Source organism: Hypoxylon fragiforme (genome assembly GCF_022984875.1).
Source record: "Hypoxylon fragiforme strain CBS 206.31 chromosome Unknown GGS25scaffold_7, whole genome shotgun sequence".
Classification (NCBI taxonomy): domain Eukaryota; kingdom Fungi; phylum Ascomycota; class Sordariomycetes; order Xylariales; family Hypoxylaceae; genus Hypoxylon; species Hypoxylon fragiforme.
In genome coordinates, this window is record NW_026054762.1 from 2,770,426 (window position 1) to 2,791,146 (window position 20,721).

General features: G+C 48.6%; 9 protein-coding genes across 9 annotated transcripts; 4 read left to right on the forward strand and 5 right to left on the reverse strand.

Annotated features, from left to right (window-relative positions):
* Positions 1–510: 510 nt before the first annotated feature.
* GGS25DRAFT_524060 (uncharacterized protein) lies at positions 511–815 on the reverse strand (the record flags this gene model as incomplete). The annotated part of the gene is made up of 2 exons (XM_049264529.1): positions 511–573; positions 639–815. 2 exons carry the CDS (start codon positions 813–815, stop codon positions 511–513), a joined length of 240 nt encoding a protein of 79 aa, XP_049115055.1.
* A 39-nt stretch (positions 816–854) lies between these two features.
* On the reverse strand, positions 855–1,584 carry GGS25DRAFT_524061 (uncharacterized protein; the record flags this gene model as incomplete). The annotated part of the gene is made up of 2 exons (XM_049264530.1): positions 855–1,159; positions 1,287–1,584. The coding sequence occupies 2 exons, from the start codon at positions 1,582–1,584 to the stop codon at positions 855–857; spliced, it is 603 nt and encodes a 200-aa protein (XP_049115056.1).
* Positions 1,585–2,178: 594 nt separating this feature from the next.
* GGS25DRAFT_524062 (phosphoglycerate mutase-like protein) lies at positions 2,179–3,255 on the reverse strand (the record flags this gene model as incomplete). Its single annotated transcript, XM_049264531.1, has 3 exons — positions 2,179–2,751; positions 2,810–3,031; positions 3,094–3,255. 3 exons carry the CDS (start codon positions 3,253–3,255, stop codon positions 2,179–2,181), a joined length of 957 nt encoding a protein of 318 aa, XP_049115057.1.
* On the forward strand, positions 3,010–5,860 carry GGS25DRAFT_501157 (HET-domain-containing protein). The gene has a single exon (XM_049261892.1). It carries the CDS (start codon positions 3,697–3,699, stop codon positions 5,557–5,559), a length of 1,863 nt encoding a protein of 620 aa, XP_049115058.1. The 5' UTR covers positions 3,010–3,696; the 3' UTR covers positions 5,560–5,860.
* Positions 5,861–5,866: 6 nt separating this feature from the next.
* Positions 5,867–9,642, reverse strand: GGS25DRAFT_388883 (flavin-containing amine oxidoreductase). The gene is made up of 10 exons (XM_049258329.1): positions 8,376–9,642; positions 7,986–8,286; positions 7,892–7,925; positions 7,638–7,728; positions 7,523–7,574; positions 7,241–7,453; positions 7,139–7,191; positions 6,650–7,042; positions 6,440–6,533; positions 5,867–6,319 (listed from the first exon to the last, which is right to left on the reverse strand). Exons 1-10 carry the CDS (start codon positions 9,099–9,101, stop codon positions 6,174–6,176), a joined length of 2,103 nt encoding a protein of 700 aa, XP_049115059.1. The 5' UTR covers positions 9,102–9,642; the 3' UTR covers positions 5,867–6,173.
* Positions 9,643–10,673: 1,031 nt separating this feature from the next.
* Positions 10,674–12,511, forward strand: GGS25DRAFT_389102 (uncharacterized protein). The gene is made up of 3 exons (XM_049258331.1): positions 10,674–10,895; positions 10,984–11,552; positions 11,603–12,511. Exons 2-3 carry the CDS (start codon positions 11,047–11,049, stop codon positions 12,423–12,425), a joined length of 1,329 nt encoding a protein of 442 aa, XP_049115060.1. The 5' UTR covers positions 10,674–10,895; positions 10,984–11,046; the 3' UTR covers positions 12,426–12,511.
* A 303-nt stretch (positions 12,512–12,814) lies between these two features.
* Positions 12,815–15,710, forward strand: GGS25DRAFT_501169 (ergosterol biosynthesis ERG4/ERG24 family-domain-containing protein). Its single transcript, XM_049261893.1, has 3 exons — positions 12,815–13,187; positions 13,381–15,145; positions 15,206–15,710. Exons 1-3 carry the CDS (start codon positions 13,153–13,155, stop codon positions 15,215–15,217), a joined length of 1,812 nt encoding a protein of 603 aa, XP_049115061.1. The 5' UTR covers positions 12,815–13,152; the 3' UTR covers positions 15,218–15,710.
* An 8-nt stretch (positions 15,711–15,718) lies between these two features.
* GGS25DRAFT_501170 (DNA polymerase alpha/epsilon subunit B-domain-containing protein) lies at positions 15,719–18,724 on the reverse strand. The gene is made up of 2 exons (XM_049261894.1): positions 17,889–18,724; positions 15,719–17,820 (listed from the first exon to the last, which is right to left on the reverse strand). The coding sequence occupies exons 1-2, from the start codon at positions 18,590–18,592 to the stop codon at positions 16,047–16,049; spliced, it is 2,478 nt and encodes an 825-aa protein (XP_049115062.1). The 5' UTR covers positions 18,593–18,724; the 3' UTR covers positions 15,719–16,046.
* Positions 18,725–18,897: 173 nt separating this feature from the next.
* Positions 18,898–20,200, forward strand: GGS25DRAFT_501174 (uncharacterized protein). Its single transcript, XM_049261895.1, has 3 exons — positions 18,898–19,136; positions 19,211–19,755; positions 19,826–20,200. Exons 1-3 carry the CDS (start codon positions 19,047–19,049, stop codon positions 19,890–19,892), a joined length of 702 nt encoding a protein of 233 aa, XP_049115063.1. The 5' UTR covers positions 18,898–19,046; the 3' UTR covers positions 19,893–20,200.
* The last annotated feature ends 521 nt before the right edge of the window (positions 20,201–20,721 follow it).

Consider the following 20,721-nt stretch of genomic DNA (forward strand, 5'->3'; position numbering starts at 1 on the left):
AGTATGTAGGTAGGCGCACACCTTAGAAGCCCAACCCAGACGCAGACGATTTAACAAGCACCATGAAGAGCGTTATCGTATGCATATACCTACCCTGATCTGATATCTAGCGGAGCTCGATGCACTGCATATTCTTAATCGAAAATAAACAATTACTATGGGTGGTTATCTAGGAGACGATACGGAACGTATCCATGTCACTACTTTGTTGACGTGAATAGGAGAGATGCTTTGATTTTCCGAGGGGGGTAAATATAGTAGTTGCCTACCTACCTACATCAACCTCAAAGCACCCTCGTAATAGATCGTCCCTCATAATACAAATATCAAGCTAGCTAAAGGTCAGTAAAAGCAAGTCTAGTCCCCTCAATGCGATTCCCAACACCACGACGTGTCATGCGTGTGCTCAAAAGAACATTGACAAGGACGATTCGAGTCCGCTGTTCGGGACGGCCGTCGTTTTCAGCCGCATTTCCGGTCGTGGGCAATACGTCCCCACAGTCGACGACATCAGCGATTCAGGAACGATTGCATAATGTTCCCGGCCTCTTTCTCAATCTCCTTGAAAAATTTCTAGAGCTCAATCAGCATATCGCCCCTGTCTATGACTTGCGGGAGATTAGGCCCACCGAACTTACCTCTTCGTACGTCATCATCTCCTCGACAACGTCTTTACTTGCCATGTCGAGATCGGCGCGAAATTCGGCAACTGCGTTGGTGTGCGACGGGGATATTCCCCTAGTTGCGCTATTCTCTTCCGAGAGTGTATTAGATACCGCGCCGTCCGAAAACCCCTTTCGCGATAGCGATAGCATTTCATTGCCGAGTGCGTCAATTTCGGACTGGGTTTCCGCCTAGGAAGCCCAGAGCCCACCGAGCTCGGCAACGGCAGCTTCGAGCTTCTTCTTGAAGGTTGTGATGGCGTTGCTAATCGCTATGGCTACTGTGCGCTCCTGGCCGTCCTCGCCCGTGGCTGTGTAGTCGACGGTGAGGTCCTGGAGGGGTGCTAGAAGCTTGGTAACCTGTGAATCAAGGGTAGCCGCCTTCTGTCGATTAGCTCGGATATCAGCCTCGCTGCGGGTTAAGACATTGGCTTCAGCTTCTTCGAGACCGGCCAGGGCAGCGCTATGGAGAATTGCGCGTAGGTTCGCGTAGCGTTCTAGCCCATTCATGTTAGTTGGTTTGCATACACAGTTCGGCACACCCATAAGTATATATAATTAGAGTAACACAATACTCACACCTCCAAGTATGTGATGGAAGTAAATGGGTGTTGGACCACCTACCTTGAAGCTCGGTAATCACAGCTGGCTCGGGATCAGGAGATGGGCTCATCCGTTGCCGACGGTTGTATGTGCGAGGTATATGGCGATCAACTTCGTCGGTCTTGAATCTCTTAAATTTGTTAAATAAAGGCGCAGCAGAATAATATGCCTGCTTCTTTTTCTTAGGGGAAACCAGGCATAACTCGTCCTCGTCCTCATCCTCGTTTATCTGTAGGCGACGTTTGAGGGTTCCTAGACGCCTGGGTGGATCGCTCTTCAGGGGCGTGAAAGTTTGTTCCGAACGGAGACGAGAGAACATGATGACAACCTTATATAAAATGAGAGTGAATATGTTAGAAAGCAAGGATATTAGTTCGCCTATGATGTCGACATGTATGCCGGCATGTACAATGGATAGGGAAGTGATGGGCTGTTGGATTCCTACAGTTCGATGATGAAAAATATGAAACAGGGAAGGAAAAAGAAACGAAGGCAGAACATATGTAAGAATTAAATCCAAGAAGAGGCATAGAAGTGAAGAAACTGGGAAGGTGCTAAGACTTGGAAGTGTATTGGCACTTGCCATAGAGCCATAGATTCACCTTCTGTCACCTTACCCAACCATAACTTCGTTCTTTCCATCTCCCCCCTTGCCTTGACTTTGGTCTTGGTCTAAGAAATCCAATCCACGGAAGGCACTCTCAACCAAGATAGATGCCTACCTTACCCTCGATAAGTTTTCTAGCTTCCTTCTCATTTTTCATTTTCATTTTCATTTTCACTTTTTCACTTTTTATTGCTATTTTCTTTTTCTATCTCTATTATGTAGTACGCATTGACGTATTACTCCCCTACCCACATTGAATCCACCTACTGTAGGCACGCATACTACTATATGTATCCTATTCAGTTACTACACCTCACCCTTTATCAAGAGTGGCACCATCGTACCAGCAGATACCCAAACCTCAGGGTGCTTTGTGACGCTGTACAGGGCCCGGATCAGCCCTGAATGAGCTGTGAATGAAATAAATGTCTTATTGTCATTCAGAAAGACATCATCCAAAAGCTCTTTTACCCGGTTAGCGATTTCATTCTCCGTCTCTCGCTTATCCGCCTTCCATTCCTCGTCATTCTCCGTGATGCCGTCTTCGATCTTGAATTCAGGGTAGTTGGATACAATCCAGCTTCTCGTGCTGCGTCGGTCACAGGTATGCTCTCCGAATCGCTCTCGTAGTTTGTTCTTGATGACAGGCTGGAATGGCCGGTCTGGCGCAACCTCAAGGCCCGAAAACACAAGTCTCGTCGTCTCAAGGCAGCGGGCAAGGGGACTAGTGTAATGACTCTGCGGAGTTGGCATACCCAAGTCCTTGATTGATTCCCGCCATAATGAGTTAAGTGTTTGTGCTTGTTGCTTCCCCTTCTCCGTCAAGTGGGAGTCCAACCAATTAACTTTGCCATCACCTTCAAGGAGTGACCAATGAGACTAGGTGAACATAGAAGTCAGAACCCTTACAACAATGAAGAGGAACGCATCTGCTTACATTCCACGAATCCCGCCCTACTTCGGCTTCTTTCACATTGTGATGACCTTGGCCATGTCTGATGGCGACGACAATCTTGTATGTATATTTACCTTGACCTGATTGGTTTTCATGTTCAATGAAGTGGATGAACCGCTCCCATTGGGTTTTCTCGCCTTCTGGGTCAAAGGTTGCGTCGGTTTCGTAAGTGCGATTGATAAGGCCTAGCCCTGGTTGCGTTGTCTTGTTCTTCATGAGAATAGATTCGGCTTACATGTTGGAAGGGAAAGCATCGGCAAACTTACCGCTCGAAATTGAGGCCCAGTAGGCTCCTCATCGTGGCCAAAGAATCCAGGAACTGCGTGGTACATCATGACTGTGGTCGTTTGCAATATTTCGTTCTTCTCGATGAGCCAAAATGCTATGAGAATGAATGTTGTTGGTACAAGGAGACTCCGCCCAAGCATGGAACTGCAGGACTAATTTATGTATTACCTAGGTAGGCGAGTCCCTTCTATTTTCGTACCGCAACCTATCCGCAGATATCATTCATTTGTTCATGTCACTACCTAGTACCTAGCCTAGTATGTACTTAATATCTACTAGTAGTAGGCAGTTATTTATTGATTCGAATGTCCAACAAGATATGGCAAATAGACGAATACGCAAGATGTTGGACTGAACTATAGGCGAATCTAAGCCCTTGCAGACTAGACCTGCAGCTTCATAGTCACACCGCGCCACAAACAATCAGACTAGTTCGTGTTGGAGGTCTAGAGTCACACCGTTCTCGAGGCCTCCATGAACATAAAAGCTTGTTTGCTTCGAGTGAATCCATTCAGAAGTGACAATGTCATTTTCTCGAGTGGGCATGGCCTCGAGAACAACATGATTATATCCTTGTTAAAATGTGGCGCTTGAATACTCTCTCGACTCCAGATCTTGGACGACATCGACAACTAGACCATACAAGAGCTGTGGCTAGACCTGGCCAGCAGCTGGAGCAGTTTTCCTATTCCACCGTCCCGCTCGTCTTCCATTCAAGTGCGGCAACTCCCCCTAATTATATTCGACTTCTTCAAATCCTTCCATCCAAATCAAACGGGTTACTATCTTGCCATATTCGCACGGTCGAGTTAGATAGTCCCCAGACTCCAACTCACGATGCCCTTTCTTATACGTGGGGGCCTACCACTCGAGACGAGATCAAGAATGGCATAAATGCCCAAAGGCACCGCACCATAATATGCAACGAGAAGCGCTTGTTGGTGACGGAGAATCTCCTCAGCTGCCTGACGCAACTCGAGCAGGACGGTTACCACTACCGAGACGTTTGGATTGATGCGATATGCATAAATCAAGACAATGATGCCGAGCGTTGCCAACAAGTTAGTATCATGGCAGACATCTATCGTTCAGCAGAGCGTGTGATAGTGTGGCTCGGTACTGCAGATAAATATACAGAACCGGCTTGGGAGTTGATCAATAAGTTGAACACGTTGCGAAAAGAAGAGTTGCCTACTATCAACATTCGATCTTTTGGAAATAAGCATTACAATGACCTGCTGGGATCTGTGAATTCTCCTGAGCACTGGAGGGCGCTCGCGTTGCTTTTCGGCAGGTCGTGGTTTACACGAGCATGGGTTGTTCAAGAACTCGTGTTGGCTCGCAGCACCGTAATCTTATGCGGCAAATATTCATTCGATTGGAATGCTATAGTTTCTGTGTCGGATTTTATGGCGAAGCGGACATCTGCCAATACCTTCCAACAACACCTTTTCGATGACCTGGATGATAGCTCGCTCTCGTACAAGAATCCCGCCAAGCTAGAAGCGGTGAAGAAGAGTACTTTGGCTGGGACTTCAGATGTGTTGCTTTACAGTTTGATCAGATGCCGTACTTACGATGCGACGAAAGAGCATGACAAGGTGTATTCCCTAGTCAGCCTGGCAAATTGTCAAGATCAACCCGACCTCTACCCCAACTATGAAAAGACTGTTGCGCGACTATATACCGATATTGCCAAATACGTTATTAGGAGCTCGGATAATCTGCACATCCTTGCTCATGCTGAAGGAGGCGAATTCAGACAAATACCCTCGTTACCTACCTGGGTTCCTGACTGGAGCGTGAGGAAGGACTTGGGCCTCAGAATTACTGGGTATAAGCGGTACAACGCCGCCGGCACACTACCATGCTTTAAGGAAATTCGGAGAGATGACGTCCTCGCAATCCGTGGGTTCGAATTAGACACTATCAGTCGAATCGGAGAAACAAAAGAAAATGTCAACCAGAGCAGAGACTGTACCGACTGGCTGGACATCGTTGGCGAACTCGAAAGGGAGTACCCAGGCCAAAACCACAAAGACGCGTTCTGGAGAACCATCCTCATCGACACTGACCCAACCGGCTCGGTGCCAATCCGGCAGCCCTGGCAGAACTCCTTCGACGTCTGGATGAACATCGGCACCCACAACGCATCCGAGGACGAGAAGAAGAGGGCGATCGAGTACGAGACTTCGTTCACGCACTCCCTGTACCTGCGCCTCTTCAGGACGGCCCGCGGCCACCTCGGCTGCGGCACCCTCTCCTGCGAAGCCGGAGATTCCATCTGGATCGTCCAGGGCTCGAAGGTACCGTTGATCTTCAGGCCGGCGGAAAGGCCGGGTTCGCGCGCCTTCCATCTTGTGGGGGGCACGTATGTCCATGGGTTTATGCAGGGGGAGGCGTTGAGCGGGGAGCCGGAGTTCGGTGAAGTTGTCTTGGTGTAGATTCTTTTTGTTATGATGAGACGACGTATGACACGAGGTATGAGCTTAGGTAGGTAGGTAAGGATGTTTTTATGTTTTGTGAGGTTGAGTGAGGATGGGAGACTTGGGTTTATGATTGGAATTTGGGGTTGGAACTATACGTTGAGACTTGGCTTCCCCCCCCTTTTTTTCCTTTTTGGATACCTATCTATATTATACCACCAGTAGCGTTTTGTTGATTTTTTTAAAGCATCGATGCAGAGGTAGTTGTTGAATATAAAGTAGATATAGAAAAGCTATATCAAGAACAAAGAGCTATGCTAGCTCGTTCAAAACTCTTTGAAACTCTTAACATTCATTCGAAATGATATCTATCTATATATATATATATATTTTTCGTTTACGAGCCTTGTGACACGGCTCGAGAATATACAGGTGCTTGGGTACATCGGGTATCTAGGTACATGATCCTAGATTTGAACCTTCTGTGTTACGGCACATGGCAGATGTGTATGTATGTATCTAGGTACTACACACCCATACCAATTTACTTTATTGCCAACCCCCCCTCCCTTTATTAGGTAAGATACCTAGGTATCTAGGGCATTTTTTACTAAAAGGAAAATATTTAGCCATTAGCTTCCGGGCCGTTGATAAGAAAAGGAAGAGAAAGAGAAAGAGAAAAGAAGAGAGGGAAAAAAAAACAAAAAACTTACAACATCGATCCAGCGCGCCATCCACTTCTCAACTGTTGCCTTGGCTTCGTCGACGAGACCGAGTTCTGGTGGGTGTTTTCGTTAGCGGGTGTGCCCCTAGGTATATCATGGATATAGGATGGGGTGGGTATGTGTTCAAGAAGGGAGGTAGGTAGGTAGGTAGGTAGGTAGGATGGTGGACTCACCAAGAAGCAACTGGACCCCGCCGCGGATCCCCGACTCGAGCGCGGAAGCGATCCACGCGTGTGTGTAGGACGTCTGCTCGCCGACGAAGATCATCTGTTATTGTCGGGTTAGCTTGTTTAATAGGTAGGCATATAACCGCACCAACCCCTTTTCTACCCAAAGGGGGGGGGGAGGAGTGGTAATATAGAAAAGGGGGATGAAAAACGCACATTGTTATACGTCTTAAAGTACTCCGGCAGATACAGCTGGTGCTGCCCCACCGTCGGGCTCGCCCAGCTGCCGCCCTCGTACTCGTCCAGCATCCAGCAGCGGCGGTTGTATTTCCCCGTGAACTGCTCGTGCGCGATGGGGCCGTGGATCTCCGCCATCGCGTCCACCATGTACTGCACGTGCTCGGCCTCGGGCACCGACACCCAGCGCGCGCCCCAGTCGCCCGACGCGTACGAGGCGAGCAGAGAGGCGGGGCCAGTGCAGTTCAGGCAGTACGAGGGGTAGCAGATTGAGCCGACGCCGGGGATGTCGGTTGAGGTGGAACAGCCGCCGAAGATGGGGTTGGAGAAGTGCTCCCAGAAGCGGGTTTTGTATTCGAGGGCGACCTTGCACTGGAGATGGGATAGGTTAGTTGAGTTGAGTTGAGTTGAGGCAGACCAGGTAGATGCTGGTTTAGGGGAAGAAATTGGTCCAAGAGATTTACTTACGGCAGACTCGAAGGGCATGTTCTGGATTGCGTTGGAGATTGTTGGGGGGAGAGCTGGACGTGGGTAAGTAGATATATTTCGACGTGGATTAAGGGGATTTACATGGCATTCTCATCTTCTTAACAATTGAGAAGGGAAGCGCGAAGACGGCGTAGTCATACGATGCGTTCTTGAAGACGGTATCGGTGTAGTTGTTTCTCCACTGCAGCGTGACTTTCTGAGTGTCTTCGGCCCATTGGACACGCTCGACCTTGCGGTTCATCGTCGTCACGTGGTCTACTAGCGGGTGGAAGGACTGTGGTAGTCGGCTAAGGCCTGCGGAGTACTGTTAGTTACCTATTCATATAAAACATACGTTGGTTTTGAGAAAGGGGAGGGGTGTACCTCCGTTGATTGTCCTCCAGGTTGTGGCGCCAAAGTACACGCCGTCGTAGAGCTAGATGAATGTATATAAGCAAGTGATAATGACCTCATGCTGTGGGTTGATAGGTATACTTACGGAATCCCAGAATGAACTTGCACCCCCTTCAAGGACGTCGGTGTCGTTGAGGGTCGCATTGAGGTAATTCACCATATAAGCGAACTCGGACCTAATCAGAAAATTAATAACTGGACTAGTACGATGTTTCGATGATATAGATGTGAAAATAGGATTGGGGGGGGGGACAAGTCAGAGATCGAATGGAGTGTTCAAGAAAGGGGCTATGAACAATGACTTAAAGGGATGGGTGGCTATATAATAAATAGTCTTACCAAGTATCACCGCCAAGCCCACCGAGACCATTGACTACGACGTTGTTAGCACCATAAACCAAAATATAAAATAGTATGGCAGCCGGCTACTTACCCAAGAAATCCTTGTGAGCTTTGAACGTGTTGGTAGCTAATTCGATCATAAACGTCTCATTGGAAGTAATGGCACTGATCTTGTCGGACAGAGCCTGCGTCGACGCGTTCAGGGTCTCTGTAACTGCTAGAGAAGCATTTGCCTTAATTTGAGCCTGCGTTGGTGGCAGCCCGGTATCTAGCTTGATGCCATTGTGGTAGTATAAGCCATTGGGGCTGGATTGGTGCCAGGGGATGAAATCAACACTGAAGTTCTTGTTGTGGTTGTTGATTTTGTTCATCTCACCTGCCAGCTGGAACACCTATTTATTTATTGATTAGCATATAGTTAGAGGACAAGTACATTCCCTTTTTCTTCTTCCTTTCTTTTGTGGGGTCGGGGGCAACTTACGAGCTGGTGGTCAGTGATGTTATAGGTCTCATTCGAGTACTCTATCGTCTCTGGGAACCGCATGGGGCCCATCTCTTGATAGGAATAGTCAAACGGTCCACCGGAGAGGTATTCCGTGTGAACTCTGCCACCAAGACGCTGGCTAGCCTCGATGATGCTCACGTTCGTTAGCCCGGCCTGGGTCAGGACTAGATAGGTCATCAATCCCGACATGCCGGCGCCCACGATGGCCACGTGCTTTGATTTGGCCTCCACAGCATCGACGGCGCAGATCTCCTTGTTCTTGAGTAGCTCCACCCCGTCGAACCACGGGCCCCAAGAGTCGATGCCGTTGGAACTCGACATCTCGATAGTACTGGCACCCCGCCTCTTCAGCTTCCGCCCGCTTAGCTGTTGGGGTTCGCTGCGGCCTACCAGCTTTCCCCATGTGTCCCAGGCCGAGAGACAACCGTCGAATGCCATTTCTTCATCTGGTAGAATCCATACGAGTCGTGAGTCCTTGGTGCTTCTACCTTGGCCAACGGTATGGTGAGCCTCATGGAGGCGCGTGTTGTCACAGCCGCCATAGGTATATGTCACATCGCCCTCAACGGGTATGTCGAAAGAGATGTGAATGTTGGCCAGACGCGAATTGAGCGTCGAACGTGTCTCTAGCTTGACGGGTAGTTGCGAGGCGGAGACAAGCACCGCCTGGCTTGCCAGACTGACGAGAGATAGCCAAAGCATTTTGAAACCCGAAGATCAGACACTGGTATGTCTTGAATGGGACAACCAACTACAACCCATATCCGAGCCTCTTGCCATTTATATATACCTATACATTACCTCGGACTTTGTTGGTGCTGCCCATGTCGTACCGGCATGAAGCGGAGGAGGTTACGTAGGTAAGCGGTATCGCATGTCCATCGAACCAAGGACAAGGCCCCCCCATTACCTCTCTTCATGACTGAGCATCTCCCTACCCAGTAGGTTGGGTACCTAGTAGATAGGTGATAGGACGCATAATCAACCTCGATGCAAACGTTACTAGCCTCGGGTGGACTGGAAGCGACTGATAGTATTGGAATCACGGTGGTATTTTCTAAGCTATTTGCCCGAGTCGGTAGGTGGCTGGTATAGGTGAAGAGATAACGACCAACCGATCAGCGGACCGCTCGGGCAACGTTTACCTGTCTTGACGTCTGTAAGAGCCATTTCCAGAGTAGACATGGGGGCTCTGAGGAGCTGTATAAGCCACGCAGTTGACCGCCCGGGTAGCCTGTCGTTGATATCGCGACTGCTTATCAGTGTAACTTACCTAGCTCTACGGGTCATGGTTCAGTCGGGAGGCCCGACTAGTCGGGTCAGCCGCTCCTGGGGGAGTCTTATCGGCAACGTTTAATGTTACCAAAGTAGGTAAGCATCTTGCGCCCTTTGTGTGAATTCCTAGAACCACCTTTGCAGGTATGTGACGTATATGGGCCGTCGATAGACATATCCTGACGTGAGAATCCAGATAGTGTCCAATCGGGTGACCGTGATGTAGGTGGCCACGAATCCCGCACCGTTTAAGTATCGTATATGACTACCTAAGGTGGGATATGTTACCAGGTAAGGCGAGCTGAGCAGTCCCGCTGCAAGTTTCCCTCTAGGTTACCTAGGTAGATATCGCAACGAATTTTGTAAAGATAACGGCGTTAGTGAGAGATAGCTGGAGTTCGTTTTATCTCTTAACATCAAAGTATTAGTAACATGGGGTCTTAATCGACGTCTGTAATTGGTAGTCCGGCGAGTCTTGGCATCGGGTATCCTCGATGCGGACCGTGGAGCGGCCAAGGTTGCATTACAAAGCGCTAAATACCAAGTACCGTATATATATGTAGGTATGTATAATAAAAATGATTCTGGCTTCACTATTCCGCGTCGATTAGTCTGACCATCATTATTATCACATAATGAGTAGGTAATCTTGTGTTGTCCCGACTCTGACAACAAGGCTAAGGTCAGAATCTTATTACACGCCCTTTCAGTCATTCTTTTTGAGGGGTAATTTGTTGATCAGTTGTCAATTCGATTTGTAAGAGTTGTGTTAGTGAATTGGTTCCTAGAAGGTTCCAAGATTCCAATATCACATTGTTGAAAGTATGTTGCTTCGCAGTATTTATTTGCAAGCGCACAGGAGCATCAATTCGATGCTCGGTTGACGCCTACCTACCTACGTCGGTAGGTAGCCTTTCATCGACATGCCTCAAGTTCACCGAAAATGTCCACAAGGCTATGAATGTGAGCTTCTTTGGAAATATGGTAGTATCGATCTGCACTGCCGGGAATGGCGGAGTGCATATGCGCCACAGATGGCAGACCAGAGAGAGCCTCACTCACACATAAGTAAGTCGTTAATGGCTGTGTCTAGCCTGGAACATATGCGGGGAAGCTCTCATTCGTCAAATAATAACAGGAACTCCGACACCGTGTTTGTCGAGGTTACCAAGCAGATGAAAGCTCTCGGTTTTCCGCGTTTGGCTATGTAAAACTTTGGATGTAAGGTTGACAATGGCTAAAAGACTTCATCAGTGTAGTGTTTTCTGCATAAGTAGGTAGGTAACCTAGAACTGACAACGAGGGACAGCAAGAAGCCCACTAGATAGTATCTATCTACGTATCTGACTAGACAGTGATATATTCTGTGGCCATGGCAGAAGCATTAGCGATAATCGGCGGTCTTTCGGCTATTATGCAGATAGCTGGAAGTTTGGTGAAGCAGACCAAGGAACTAGACGATTTCATAAGAACCATACGCAGAGCGCCCAAAGAGATTGAAGATTTTATACAGGAAACCTCAATTTTCACCAGCCAACTGTATAACTTCTACGACCTGCTACAGGAAATTGCCAGCGAGTCTAAGAGGAAATTCAAAGCGGAGAGGACGAAGTTGGTCAGAAAAATAATAAGACAATGCACATCCGTTAAGAGGAGCTTTACTCGTCTTGTGGACCTCTTTATCGATATCAATGGTACAAGCACTACGCCATTCAATACGCTTTTGGCTCGACTACTATGGTTTTGGAAGAAGCCGGGTGTGCCAGAGTTACGCCTGAGCATCCGAAGTGCAACAGCCAATGTCACGCTGTTATGCACCTTTTTCATGTATGAAGAATTGCTGACAAAGAAAGAGAAAAATACTGAGGATGAAAGGCTGTAAGTACGTTGAAACATACAAGCTCATATTCCACTGCTGATTCGGTTAGCCATATCCTGGAAGGGCAAATTGAAAACTTAGTATCGACGTGTAGAAAACTCAGGTATGAGTTGGCCGACCTTCAGGAGCGAAAGCAACCCGCTGAATATACGGAGTCGAGAGGATCTTACAGTAAAGATACTCACCACATAGAGCGGTTTGTCGACAAAGCGATTCAATCATATACTCAAGGAACAGTACATTCCGGGAGCAAGAGATCTACTCGTCGGGAAACTCCTGAGCCAGTAGAACGGGAACTCCGGGCAGATCGGTCATCACTAAACCCGGGGGCTGCGACCCCGGGTGGTAATAGAAGAGACCATCTTACACGGCATGCCATACCTGTTGATATCCCAGAGTTTAACGAACCCACATTACGATTCCACAAACCGGATCGTAGGAGAAGGCAAGACTACGGGCGATTAGTAGGAGATGAGGCTGCGAACACCAAGCAGTCTGACAAGTCAGCCAGCCAGCCCAGCCAGCCCAGCCAAACTCTGACTGTTCATTCTGAATCTCAAAAGGACACAAGGCAGCTGCACACCCAAAGTGCAGTCAAACTGAATCGTGGAGATTCCGGTTCCGGGTTGCCCAATCAAAGTGCGCATAACGATGGATCTCATCCACATAGTCCCATAGAAGAGCGGTCGGGACAAGAGCATCCGTTGACGGTGTCAAAACATTCTCTAGCAACCGAGCTAGAAGGCTCACCAGTCAGCCATTCTGGTTCAGCTGAGGAAGATCCTGGGCCATATATGCCAATGGCGCCTTTTGGTGGACCGGGGTCAAGGAGGCGACCAAGACGACCAAGGCCACAATCACCTATTGAATAGGAAGATAATTTTAACAGTGATATTGGTTTATTACAAGTGTATCTTGAATTTTGACATCTGGGTTCAAGTTGATTGGGTTTGACGAAGTTTTGTGAATCAAATAAAGTGGATGAATGCGTGTGGGTTTGTAATGGCAGGTAATTTAATACAGGAAGTTTGGAAATTATGAAATTATAAACGAAACAAAAGCGAAGAACGAAAGACGCCAGACGCGGTACATACAGTAAATTCGAAGCTTGGACGTGTTCGACACCGATATATGCATACCTTAGTACCTGGTATACCGAGTATGCAAGTACTAGCGTAAGTTATAGTTAGTACTTGGCTAATGTTGTACCTGCAGATTGCATAGTTACCCGTGACTTTGAAAAAGGCTTGAATTGTGTTGAAATTGAATATGTTACATACCTAGGTACAATACATAAATAATTATGTAGGCACCTTCCTTGCGTGGTATGTACATAGTTAGGTGGATCCCTTGATTTTTACGTTTAAGGTTCAAGATTGGTTTAATCCCAAGATTGCCCCTAGCGTGGCTGCCCCTGACTACCGGAATATACGGGCGGATATTAACCCAAAAAACAAAAAAAAAAGTATCGGAATTCACGATCGATGATCCAATTTCTTCTTTCATGATTTTTTTGTCGTCGATTTCCATTCCCAAGTGACGAGCATCAGGCCTGCCCGTTGTCCATTCCTTCAATTCCTACGCGAATTATACTTAATCATGTCTTCGAGATATTCTTTACGTGCAACTCCTAGGTATGTATATCATTGGTTGTATTTATTTTATCGTTTTATCATTTTATCGTGGTTGTACGATAGGAAGAGAAGCGGAAACAATCCGAACTATGCGATAACGAGATTGGTGCTTAGTAGTGGTTTCCCCTTGGATGTGTAACAAGGACTGCGACAACAATCTACGTGGATACTAATTATACATTTTACTATGTAGGAAAAAGGAGCTCTTCGACGGTATGGTCGAGACTCCCGCTCGCCGTTCGACGCGACGCAAATCTCAATTCCCGCCCATCGATGGCGCGTCCGATGATGGTGACTCCAGCTCTGCTGCTGAAACTACCATGTCCAGATCAAGTAGATCTGCATCCGTGCGACGCCGAGGAGTTGGCAAATTTGTTGAGAATATCGACGATGAAGATGTTACTCCAAAGGAGGAGGAATTCAGCCCTGTTCCCGAAGACAAGCTCTCCTCTGTTCTCAACGATAAGGTCGATGCCACCTCAGAGCCTAAGCAGAATGGCTACACAAACGGACACACGAACGGACACACGAACGGACACGCGAATGGGCACGCGAATGGACACGTCAACGGAAAAGCAAATGGACACGTGAAGGATGATGAGCCTGTGGTCGATGGTTGGAAACCGGGCATGGACCCCAAGGTCGACCACTCTGGTGTCTTCGAGTTTGGCGGTAGCTTGGGCACTCTAGCTCTCATGATTGGATTTCCCTCCCTCATGTACTACATGTGGATTGGCGCAACCTACTACGATGGGAAGTTGCCGTTGCCCAGCGAAGGCCAATCCATGACTGAGTTTGGCGAGCATCTCCTGAATCTTATCTATACTGGCGCGTATCCTCACCTGCGAGCATGGAAGATTTACTGGGTGTACTTCATTTTCGAAATGGCTTGCTACTGCTTTCTGCCTGGCGTTTGGGGACACGGAAAGCCTCTTCGTCACGAGGGAGGCAAGCAGCTTCGATACTATTGCTCCGCCTACACGAGTTTCTATTTCACCATTTTGGTTATGTTTGTCATGCATTTTACCGGCTTATTCAAGATTAATGCCCTCCTGGACGAGTTTGGTCCCATTCTATCCGTCGCCATCATCTCCGGGTTCTTGTGCGCCTTCGTCGCATACTTCTCTGCTTTGGCTCGTGGCGCGCAGCATCGAATGACTGGCTACCCTATCTACGACTTCTTCATGGGAGCCGAGTTGAACCCGCGTATGTTTGGCATTCTCGACTTCAAGATGTTCTATGAAGTTCGTATCCCGTGGTATATCCTCTTCGGCCTTAGCGTCGCGGCTGCGGCGCGTCAGTACGAAAACTATGGTTACGTCTCGGGCGAGGTCATGTTCTTGGTTATGGCTCACTATCTCTACGCCAATGCCTGTTCCAAAGGAGAGCAGTTAATCATTACCACTTGGGACATGTACTATGAGAAGTGGGGTTTCATGCTCATCTTCTGGAACATGGCCGGCGTTCCTCTTTCGTACTGCCATTGCACACTTTACCTCGCCAACCATGACCCCTCGGAGTACGCGTGGAACAAGTACGCTCTTGCCCTGCTCTTCGTTACCTACATTGCTGTGTACGTCATCTGGGACCAGGCCAATGGACAAAAGAACGCGTTCCGCACTCTGGAGCGTGGTAACCTGGTGAGGCGTAAAACCTTCCCTGCGCTGCCATGGATCTACATCGAGAACCCCAAGACGATCGACACCCACACTGGCGACAAGATTCTTGTTGATGGCTGGTACGGATACGCGCGCAAACTGCACTATACCTGTGACGCATTCTTCGCTATCTCCTGGGGCTTGATCACGGGCTTTAACAGCCCTTTCCCTTGGTTCTACCCCGTCTTCTTTTGCTGCATGATCACGCATCGCGCAATGCGTGATATCGAGCGCTGCAGAAACAAGTATGGCGAGGCTTGGAAAGAGTACGAGAGACAGGTGCCCTACTTGTTCATTCCAGTAAGTTTAATGTCCCAGGAAATAATATGTCTGTATTCAGCGTAACTAATGATTCTACAGTATGTCATTTAAACCTGATAAATGACCCTTTTCTCCATCCTCCACCCCCCCCCCCCCTGCATTTTTTGGTTTCCCTGTAGAGACGGCTACCCTACCTGCATATGACGCAGACCTATTTTACTCCTTATTCGCGTTTTTCCAAATGTACATATTCCACAAGATTGGTTTACGTGTAATCCCCCTTAACTATTCCTTCTCCCCCTTCTTTATAATAATGGATGGCTGCCACGGGAGCCATGACACACGAACACACACACGGCAGGCAATGATGAAGGCAATGGATGATTGATTGATCGCATCTGATCTACATGGCATGGCATAGCAATAGCAATAGCATAGCACAGCGAAAGCAAAAAGCATGCCGTCAACGAAGTCGAGACGTAACGCTTGCTTATGATGGCCTTACTTACCTAGGTAGATTACACGGTACCTATACTTGCCTACTAACCCTAGGTAGGCAGAGTTACTTGTTGACCTAAAACTTAATACAAAGTAATTCGAAGAAGACCTCCGGCTAGTACCTAGTTATGTGTGATATGGTGTGAAATAGGTAGGGTACCTATTTTCTTAGGAGGAAGGAAGGGGCTGTGATTCATTGTTGTGAATTACCATTAACTACATATGATGATGGATGTTAGTTATCATGGATACCTAACTATGCTGTAATGTGCTCTCTTGTGTGTCTCATGTCTTCAACATACCTTCTAACCTAGTAGGTAGGTACATGAAGGTATCTGCCCTTTTACATACCAACTACCACTTAACTAACCACTTGACCTCTCGACCCTAATCTCCTATCTCCTTATCTCTCGTCTCCTCTTAACCCCCTTTCTCCCCACAATCAAAACAAACACTCCCTAACCCTCCCCGTGCCCCCCAACTCATACTCAACCCACCTGCCCACACCACGCCTTCCCGCAACCAGGACCGCAGCGGGATTCATGACATGGCAGCCCTCGTACGTGACGCAGAACGGCGGAGCAGAGGGGTCGGCGAGGACGAGGGCGGTGGGCAGCGGGTACAGGTGCAGGGCGACGCCGTGGTCCCAGTGGACGGGGCGGAGGGCGTGGCGGAAGGGGCAGAGGTAGCCCTGGTCGAGGATGGTCTTGACGAGCTTGCGGGCGGCGTGGATGTTGTAGGGGATGGAGGAGGGGGTTTCTTTGGGGTTGGTGGTGGTGGTGGGAGGTTGTTGTTGTTGTTGTTGTTGTTGTTGGGAGGAATCGATTTCCATTTCGTCGGTGCCTTCGAGGGCGTTGGACATGTCTATGTCTATGTCTATGTCGTTGTCGTTTTTACGAAGACCCTTTTTTGTAGTTGAGGAAGCCTCTTCATCGCCTTCTTCGTCGCCGTCAGGTTTCGAGGATTTCAGACGCACGGCCGTGCGACGCAGGCGCGCTGACATGTCGTCGCGAAACACGACGATCTCGTGCGCGGGGCCAAACACAGACAAGCGGGCCGGATTACTCGTCCAGATAGCCTCGCCGGTACCTTTCCCGCCTGCCTCCGCGCCTCCTCCGCCCACCTCCGCATTCGCGGTCGCAAACGCGCGGCGCACACGGCTCGTGAATATATCCGGCACCGGCTTACGGGGTAGCGGGACAGCGGCGCCGCCCCCGAACGACGAGGCCCAGCCGTCGTTGTCGCCGGGGACAAAGACGAAGGTGGAGGATTGGAGGAGGGTTGGGAAGTCCGAGAGCACGGACGCCAGAGCGTCGAAGTACTCCTTGTATTCCACGGAGCCGCCGCTGGCCCCGCCGCCGGCCATGACGGCGTGCTGTGCGAAGTTGCCCATTAGCACGAAGGACATGGGCGTGCTGCCCTCGGGCTCCGCGGCATACGTGGCGAGGATCTTGTGTAGGGCCTGCAGAGCACGGGGCTGGTCGAGGTTCAGTTCGCCGATGAGCACGACGCGGGCACAGCTCGGCGCATCGGCGTCTGGCTCGGCGGATGATGAGAGCTGGGCTAGCCGTTGCTGGCGCAGGATGCGCTGCTCGAGTTTCCGCATTCTCGAACCGACGGCACGCTCGCTGCCCACGCCTAGGAAGTCAATCCACCCAAACCCGCCGCCTATGGTGTGGTCGTCGGGACCGCTGACGCCAAGAGTGGCCTTGCGCTTCTCGCAGGGGGGCTGTCCGATGAAGAACCCCTGGAACCGGCCGCCTATTATGCCGCCGACTCCATTGTTGCCCCCGAGGCCCTTGCCTGTTGATTCTTCCTCTTCTTCATATACACCGTCGACTAATACGATCATGCCTGGTGTGAACCAGGCCGAGTCTTCTGGTATGGCAACGGCGTGTGATAGGTCGAGTGAGATGGTTCCTGTTAGATCGCAGATGGATAGGGTGCCTGTTGGCAGGATGGATAATAGGCCGAGAAGCATGTGGTGGCTGCCATGTCGGCCGAGGAGATTGGCTATAGGTGTTATTTTGTATGCTTGCTGGGTCGTTGGATTAGAGCCTTGTCGTTTTGAGGATGGGGCTGCTTTCGTGGATGCTACTGTTGAGCTCTGGAAAGATTCGTTGCGCAAAAGTCTCTGGTGTATCACGTTGTATCTATTTCTAAATAGGGATGTCTTGTGGGATGCTGGTGGCATTAAAGATGGTTTGGAGGGATCCCTAGGTGTTCTGTTAGTTTATCCGTGAGAGAATATATATATATAGAGAGAGAGAGAGAGGATCCGTACCTCTCAAAGTGCTTCTTGGTCACATTGAATAACATGCGCGGCTGATCATAGGCACTCACAACCTTTAGCCACTTTCTTGGGTGGTTCAGGCTGTCTTCGTCAAGCTCCTCATCTTCCACGCCTAATCCTGACATCCCAAAGCTCGTTGCGCTGTCACCACGGGATAAGGCATTGATTGGTCTTAATCCTAACCTGGTGTTCGCTGAATCGACTTCTTGCCCCGAGTCTAATACGAAGCTGTTCTGACGATTCGAATCTCGCCCAGTTACTATCCTCCCACCGCTCATATTCCCCTCCAACGTTTTCAAAATATCCTTCAACTCATTGCTGGCGCCGTCCACTATCACACCCCCATTTCGGTTCTTCCAACTCTTAGCGACCTCTTCCAAGACCTTTTCTGCCAACCCTTCTTCGCGCCATCCTGAGCCACAATGCCTACCAATAAAGGTGGCTAATTCTTGTAGGGCGGTTGATGTGATAGTTAAGCTATGCTTTTTTGTAAAGGTTCGAAATGCTAGCGGTCTTAATGTAGCGGGTGGAAGAAGGATTGGCAAGATAGTCGCCTTGGTCGGAGGGGCTATGGCAAACGGCTTGAGGGTATGCGCTGGTGTTCCAAAGGCGGGTGATGAAGATGGTATTGGGTTTGGAGGGGCAGGCGTTTTGGGAGCGAATATGGACGCCGCTTGGGGTTTCCGAGGCTGCATTTTGAAGATTATCCAGTTATGATACAGATTGTCGTCATTTCTGCCGATTTGGTATGGAGGATTGTTTTATTTTATCTTTATCTTTTGTAAGTATGGGATTTGTACTAGGTACCTACTAATTGGATAATGGTTGATGGATATGAATTTACAAGTAATAGGCAGTAGACGCGTTCAGCGCGTTTTAGCGAGCGCGTTAATGAGTAATAACCGATAAGTGATAGGTGATAAGCTCCCTAACCTAGGTACATACGGCGTAGTAGTAATATAGGGGAGTATTATACTGTGTGTTGGTACCGTCAATAATACTGTAAGCCATAACTACATCAATATTATGTACGTCAGTGAAAAAAAGTACGTAATTATTCCTAGCTCCTCCAGAATTTCATCATGAGTCTTTTCAATTTCTCGAATAAGATGGTTCACACACTTCAACAACTCAATTCGCAGAGTCAAGATGCTTCTATCAAGAGCTAGAATAACTCCGACATGTAGGACACTGCTTTCATACCGTAGTGTCTCTACATTGAGCAATAATCCGTATATAGTTAGTAGCTCTTCAACACACCGTGAACATTGAATTTGAAATACGCAAATCTCTGACACAGCTATACTCTTAAGAAAGTCTTTCCTAATGCTTCGATAAGCAATGGCCACTTGCTTACCTACCTTGATACAAACCCGCCGAGTCACAGGCTAGCCATTGGCTCTACTACGTCACTCCCGCCAACACCGCAATCTTTCTCCGAGAACCGTGAATTCTTCTCTATCTTAATGGAAGTCCTCCATAAACATGCTGCACAAGATCCAAATCTTATTTCCCAAGCCCAGGCCTTAGCCGGACCAGGTGGAGCAACGCTTGGTTCAGGCGGTGCCTTCTTTCCTCAGCAACGAAAGCAGCGGCATACAAAAGGGAATGCTGCCGGATTAGGGGGAGGAGGCGGCGCCGGTGGCGGTGGTGGCGGAGGAGCAAGTGCTCAAGGAGGCGCTGGCGGTGCAGGAGTAGGAGGACATGTCCATCTTAGTGACCTAAGGAACCCACCCGACTATGGCCGAATTGCGTGGCCCGAAGATATACTCGGCAGCATCGAGGTTGATTCATCTGGAAACATTGTAGGAGAGTTCCAGCCCAGCGGCACTTACCGCATTATCACCAACGAGGGGATGTAAGTTCTCGGGATTACCCATTTAGCATTGCTGACTGCTTTAACTAATCTTGTATGGTACAAAATTTAGCTTAGGCCTCAGCGACTTTTTAAGGACGAAACTTGTTGAGAGGTTGAAGGAGGAGGAGAGAACATGATAAAACCATGCCTACCTAGGTAATCAGCGGTATAAACATCAGGGGTCTCGTCTGTAAGATAGCATCTGCGCTCCTCCTTTAGGAACTCCCCTCAAGAACGAGAAAGCGTAGACTTCTCCCGTACCCAAGTATAGAACCAAATTCTACATAGCTCCATACATGATCTATAAAAACAAAGGGACAAAGGACGATATTTAAAAGTAGCCCGGTATCCAATTGTATGACACATACATACTGTACCTTTACTATCATACCTACCTATGTACTTATCCATGAACATTAATAGCAAGTAATAAGGAACTCCACAACACCACACAGCCAGACCCAACGAATAAAATATTCCCGGATCTAACATCTGCTTACATACATATGGCTCAACGGTATGTAATCCTCCGGTCGATCTGTAGAATCCTTCCGGCCGATAGTTGAGTGAGTGTCACAACATCTTTGTTGCTGCCGAGACCTCCCAGCTTTGTGTTCAAGACCCGCATACGTCTACTACTACGATAGGAAGTACATTTATACGCGCCTATTATCAATTTGTCTCACTCCTGGATATTTGTGTATCTTTGTTACCTAGTATAGACTTCCTGAGGCCTCTTGTAACTTGTGCTAGCTCGTAGTGTACACAGCATATAGTCACAGACTATTCAGACTTGTGATACCTTCACAGGCGAAGACGGTGAGAAAAAGCTGCAGCTGCAGATATCGTTCGACGTTGACATGTGAGTTAAGAGGCGAGTGCTGGTCTGTAAACCAATCATATCCAACAACATCATCCTTGCTTCCATGTGTGATTCAAGAGTTGGTCTTGACCTTGCGAATAAGA

Bases quoted from the DNA above. Each gene is read 5' to 3' on its own strand.
- GGS25DRAFT_501157 (XM_049261892.1), top strand. From the start codon at position 3,697: ATGTGGCGCTTGAATACTCTCTCGACTCCAGATCTTGGACGACATCGA.
- GGS25DRAFT_388883 (XM_049258329.1), bottom strand. From the start codon at position 9,101: ATGCTTTGGCTATCTCTCGTCAGTCTGGCAAGCCAGGCGGTGCTTGTC. The intron at 8,287-8,375 runs GTAAGTTGCCCC...ATAAATAAATAG, and splicing joins ACATCACTGACCACCAGCTC to GTGTTCCAGCTGGCAGGTGA. The intron at 7,575-7,637 runs GTAAGTATACCT...ACATTCATCTAG, and splicing joins CAAGTTCATTCTGGGATTCC to CTCTACGACGGCGTGTACTT.
- GGS25DRAFT_389102 (XM_049258331.1), top strand. From the start codon at position 11,047: ATGGCAGAAGCATTAGCGATAATCGGCGGTCTTTCGGCTATTATGCAG. The intron at 11,553-11,602 runs GTAAGTACGTTG...TGATTCGGTTAG, and splicing joins AATACTGAGGATGAAAGGCT to CCATATCCTGGAAGGGCAAA.
- GGS25DRAFT_501169 (XM_049261893.1), top strand. From the start codon at position 13,153: ATGTCTTCGAGATATTCTTTACGTGCAACTCCTAG. The intron at 13,188-13,380 runs GTATGTATATCA...TTTACTATGTAG, and splicing joins TCTTTACGTGCAACTCCTAG to GAAAAAGGAGCTCTTCGACG.
- GGS25DRAFT_501170 (XM_049261894.1), bottom strand. From the start codon at position 18,592: ATGCAGCCTCGGAAACCCCAAGCGGCGTCCATATTCGCTCCCAAAACG. The intron at 17,821-17,888 runs GTACGGATCCTC...CAGAACACCTAG, and splicing joins ACCAAGAAGCACTTTGAGAG to GGATCCCTCCAAACCATCTT.
- GGS25DRAFT_501174 (XM_049261895.1), top strand. From the start codon at position 19,047: ATGCTTCTATCAAGAGCTAGAATAACTCCGACATGTAGGACACTGCTT. The intron at 19,137-19,210 runs GTTAGTAGCTCT...TATACTCTTAAG, and splicing joins TGAGCAATAATCCGTATATA to AAAGTCTTTCCTAATGCTTC. The intron at 19,756-19,825 runs GTAAGTTCTCGG...TACAAAATTTAG, and splicing joins ATTATCACCAACGAGGGGAT to CTTAGGCCTCAGCGACTTTT.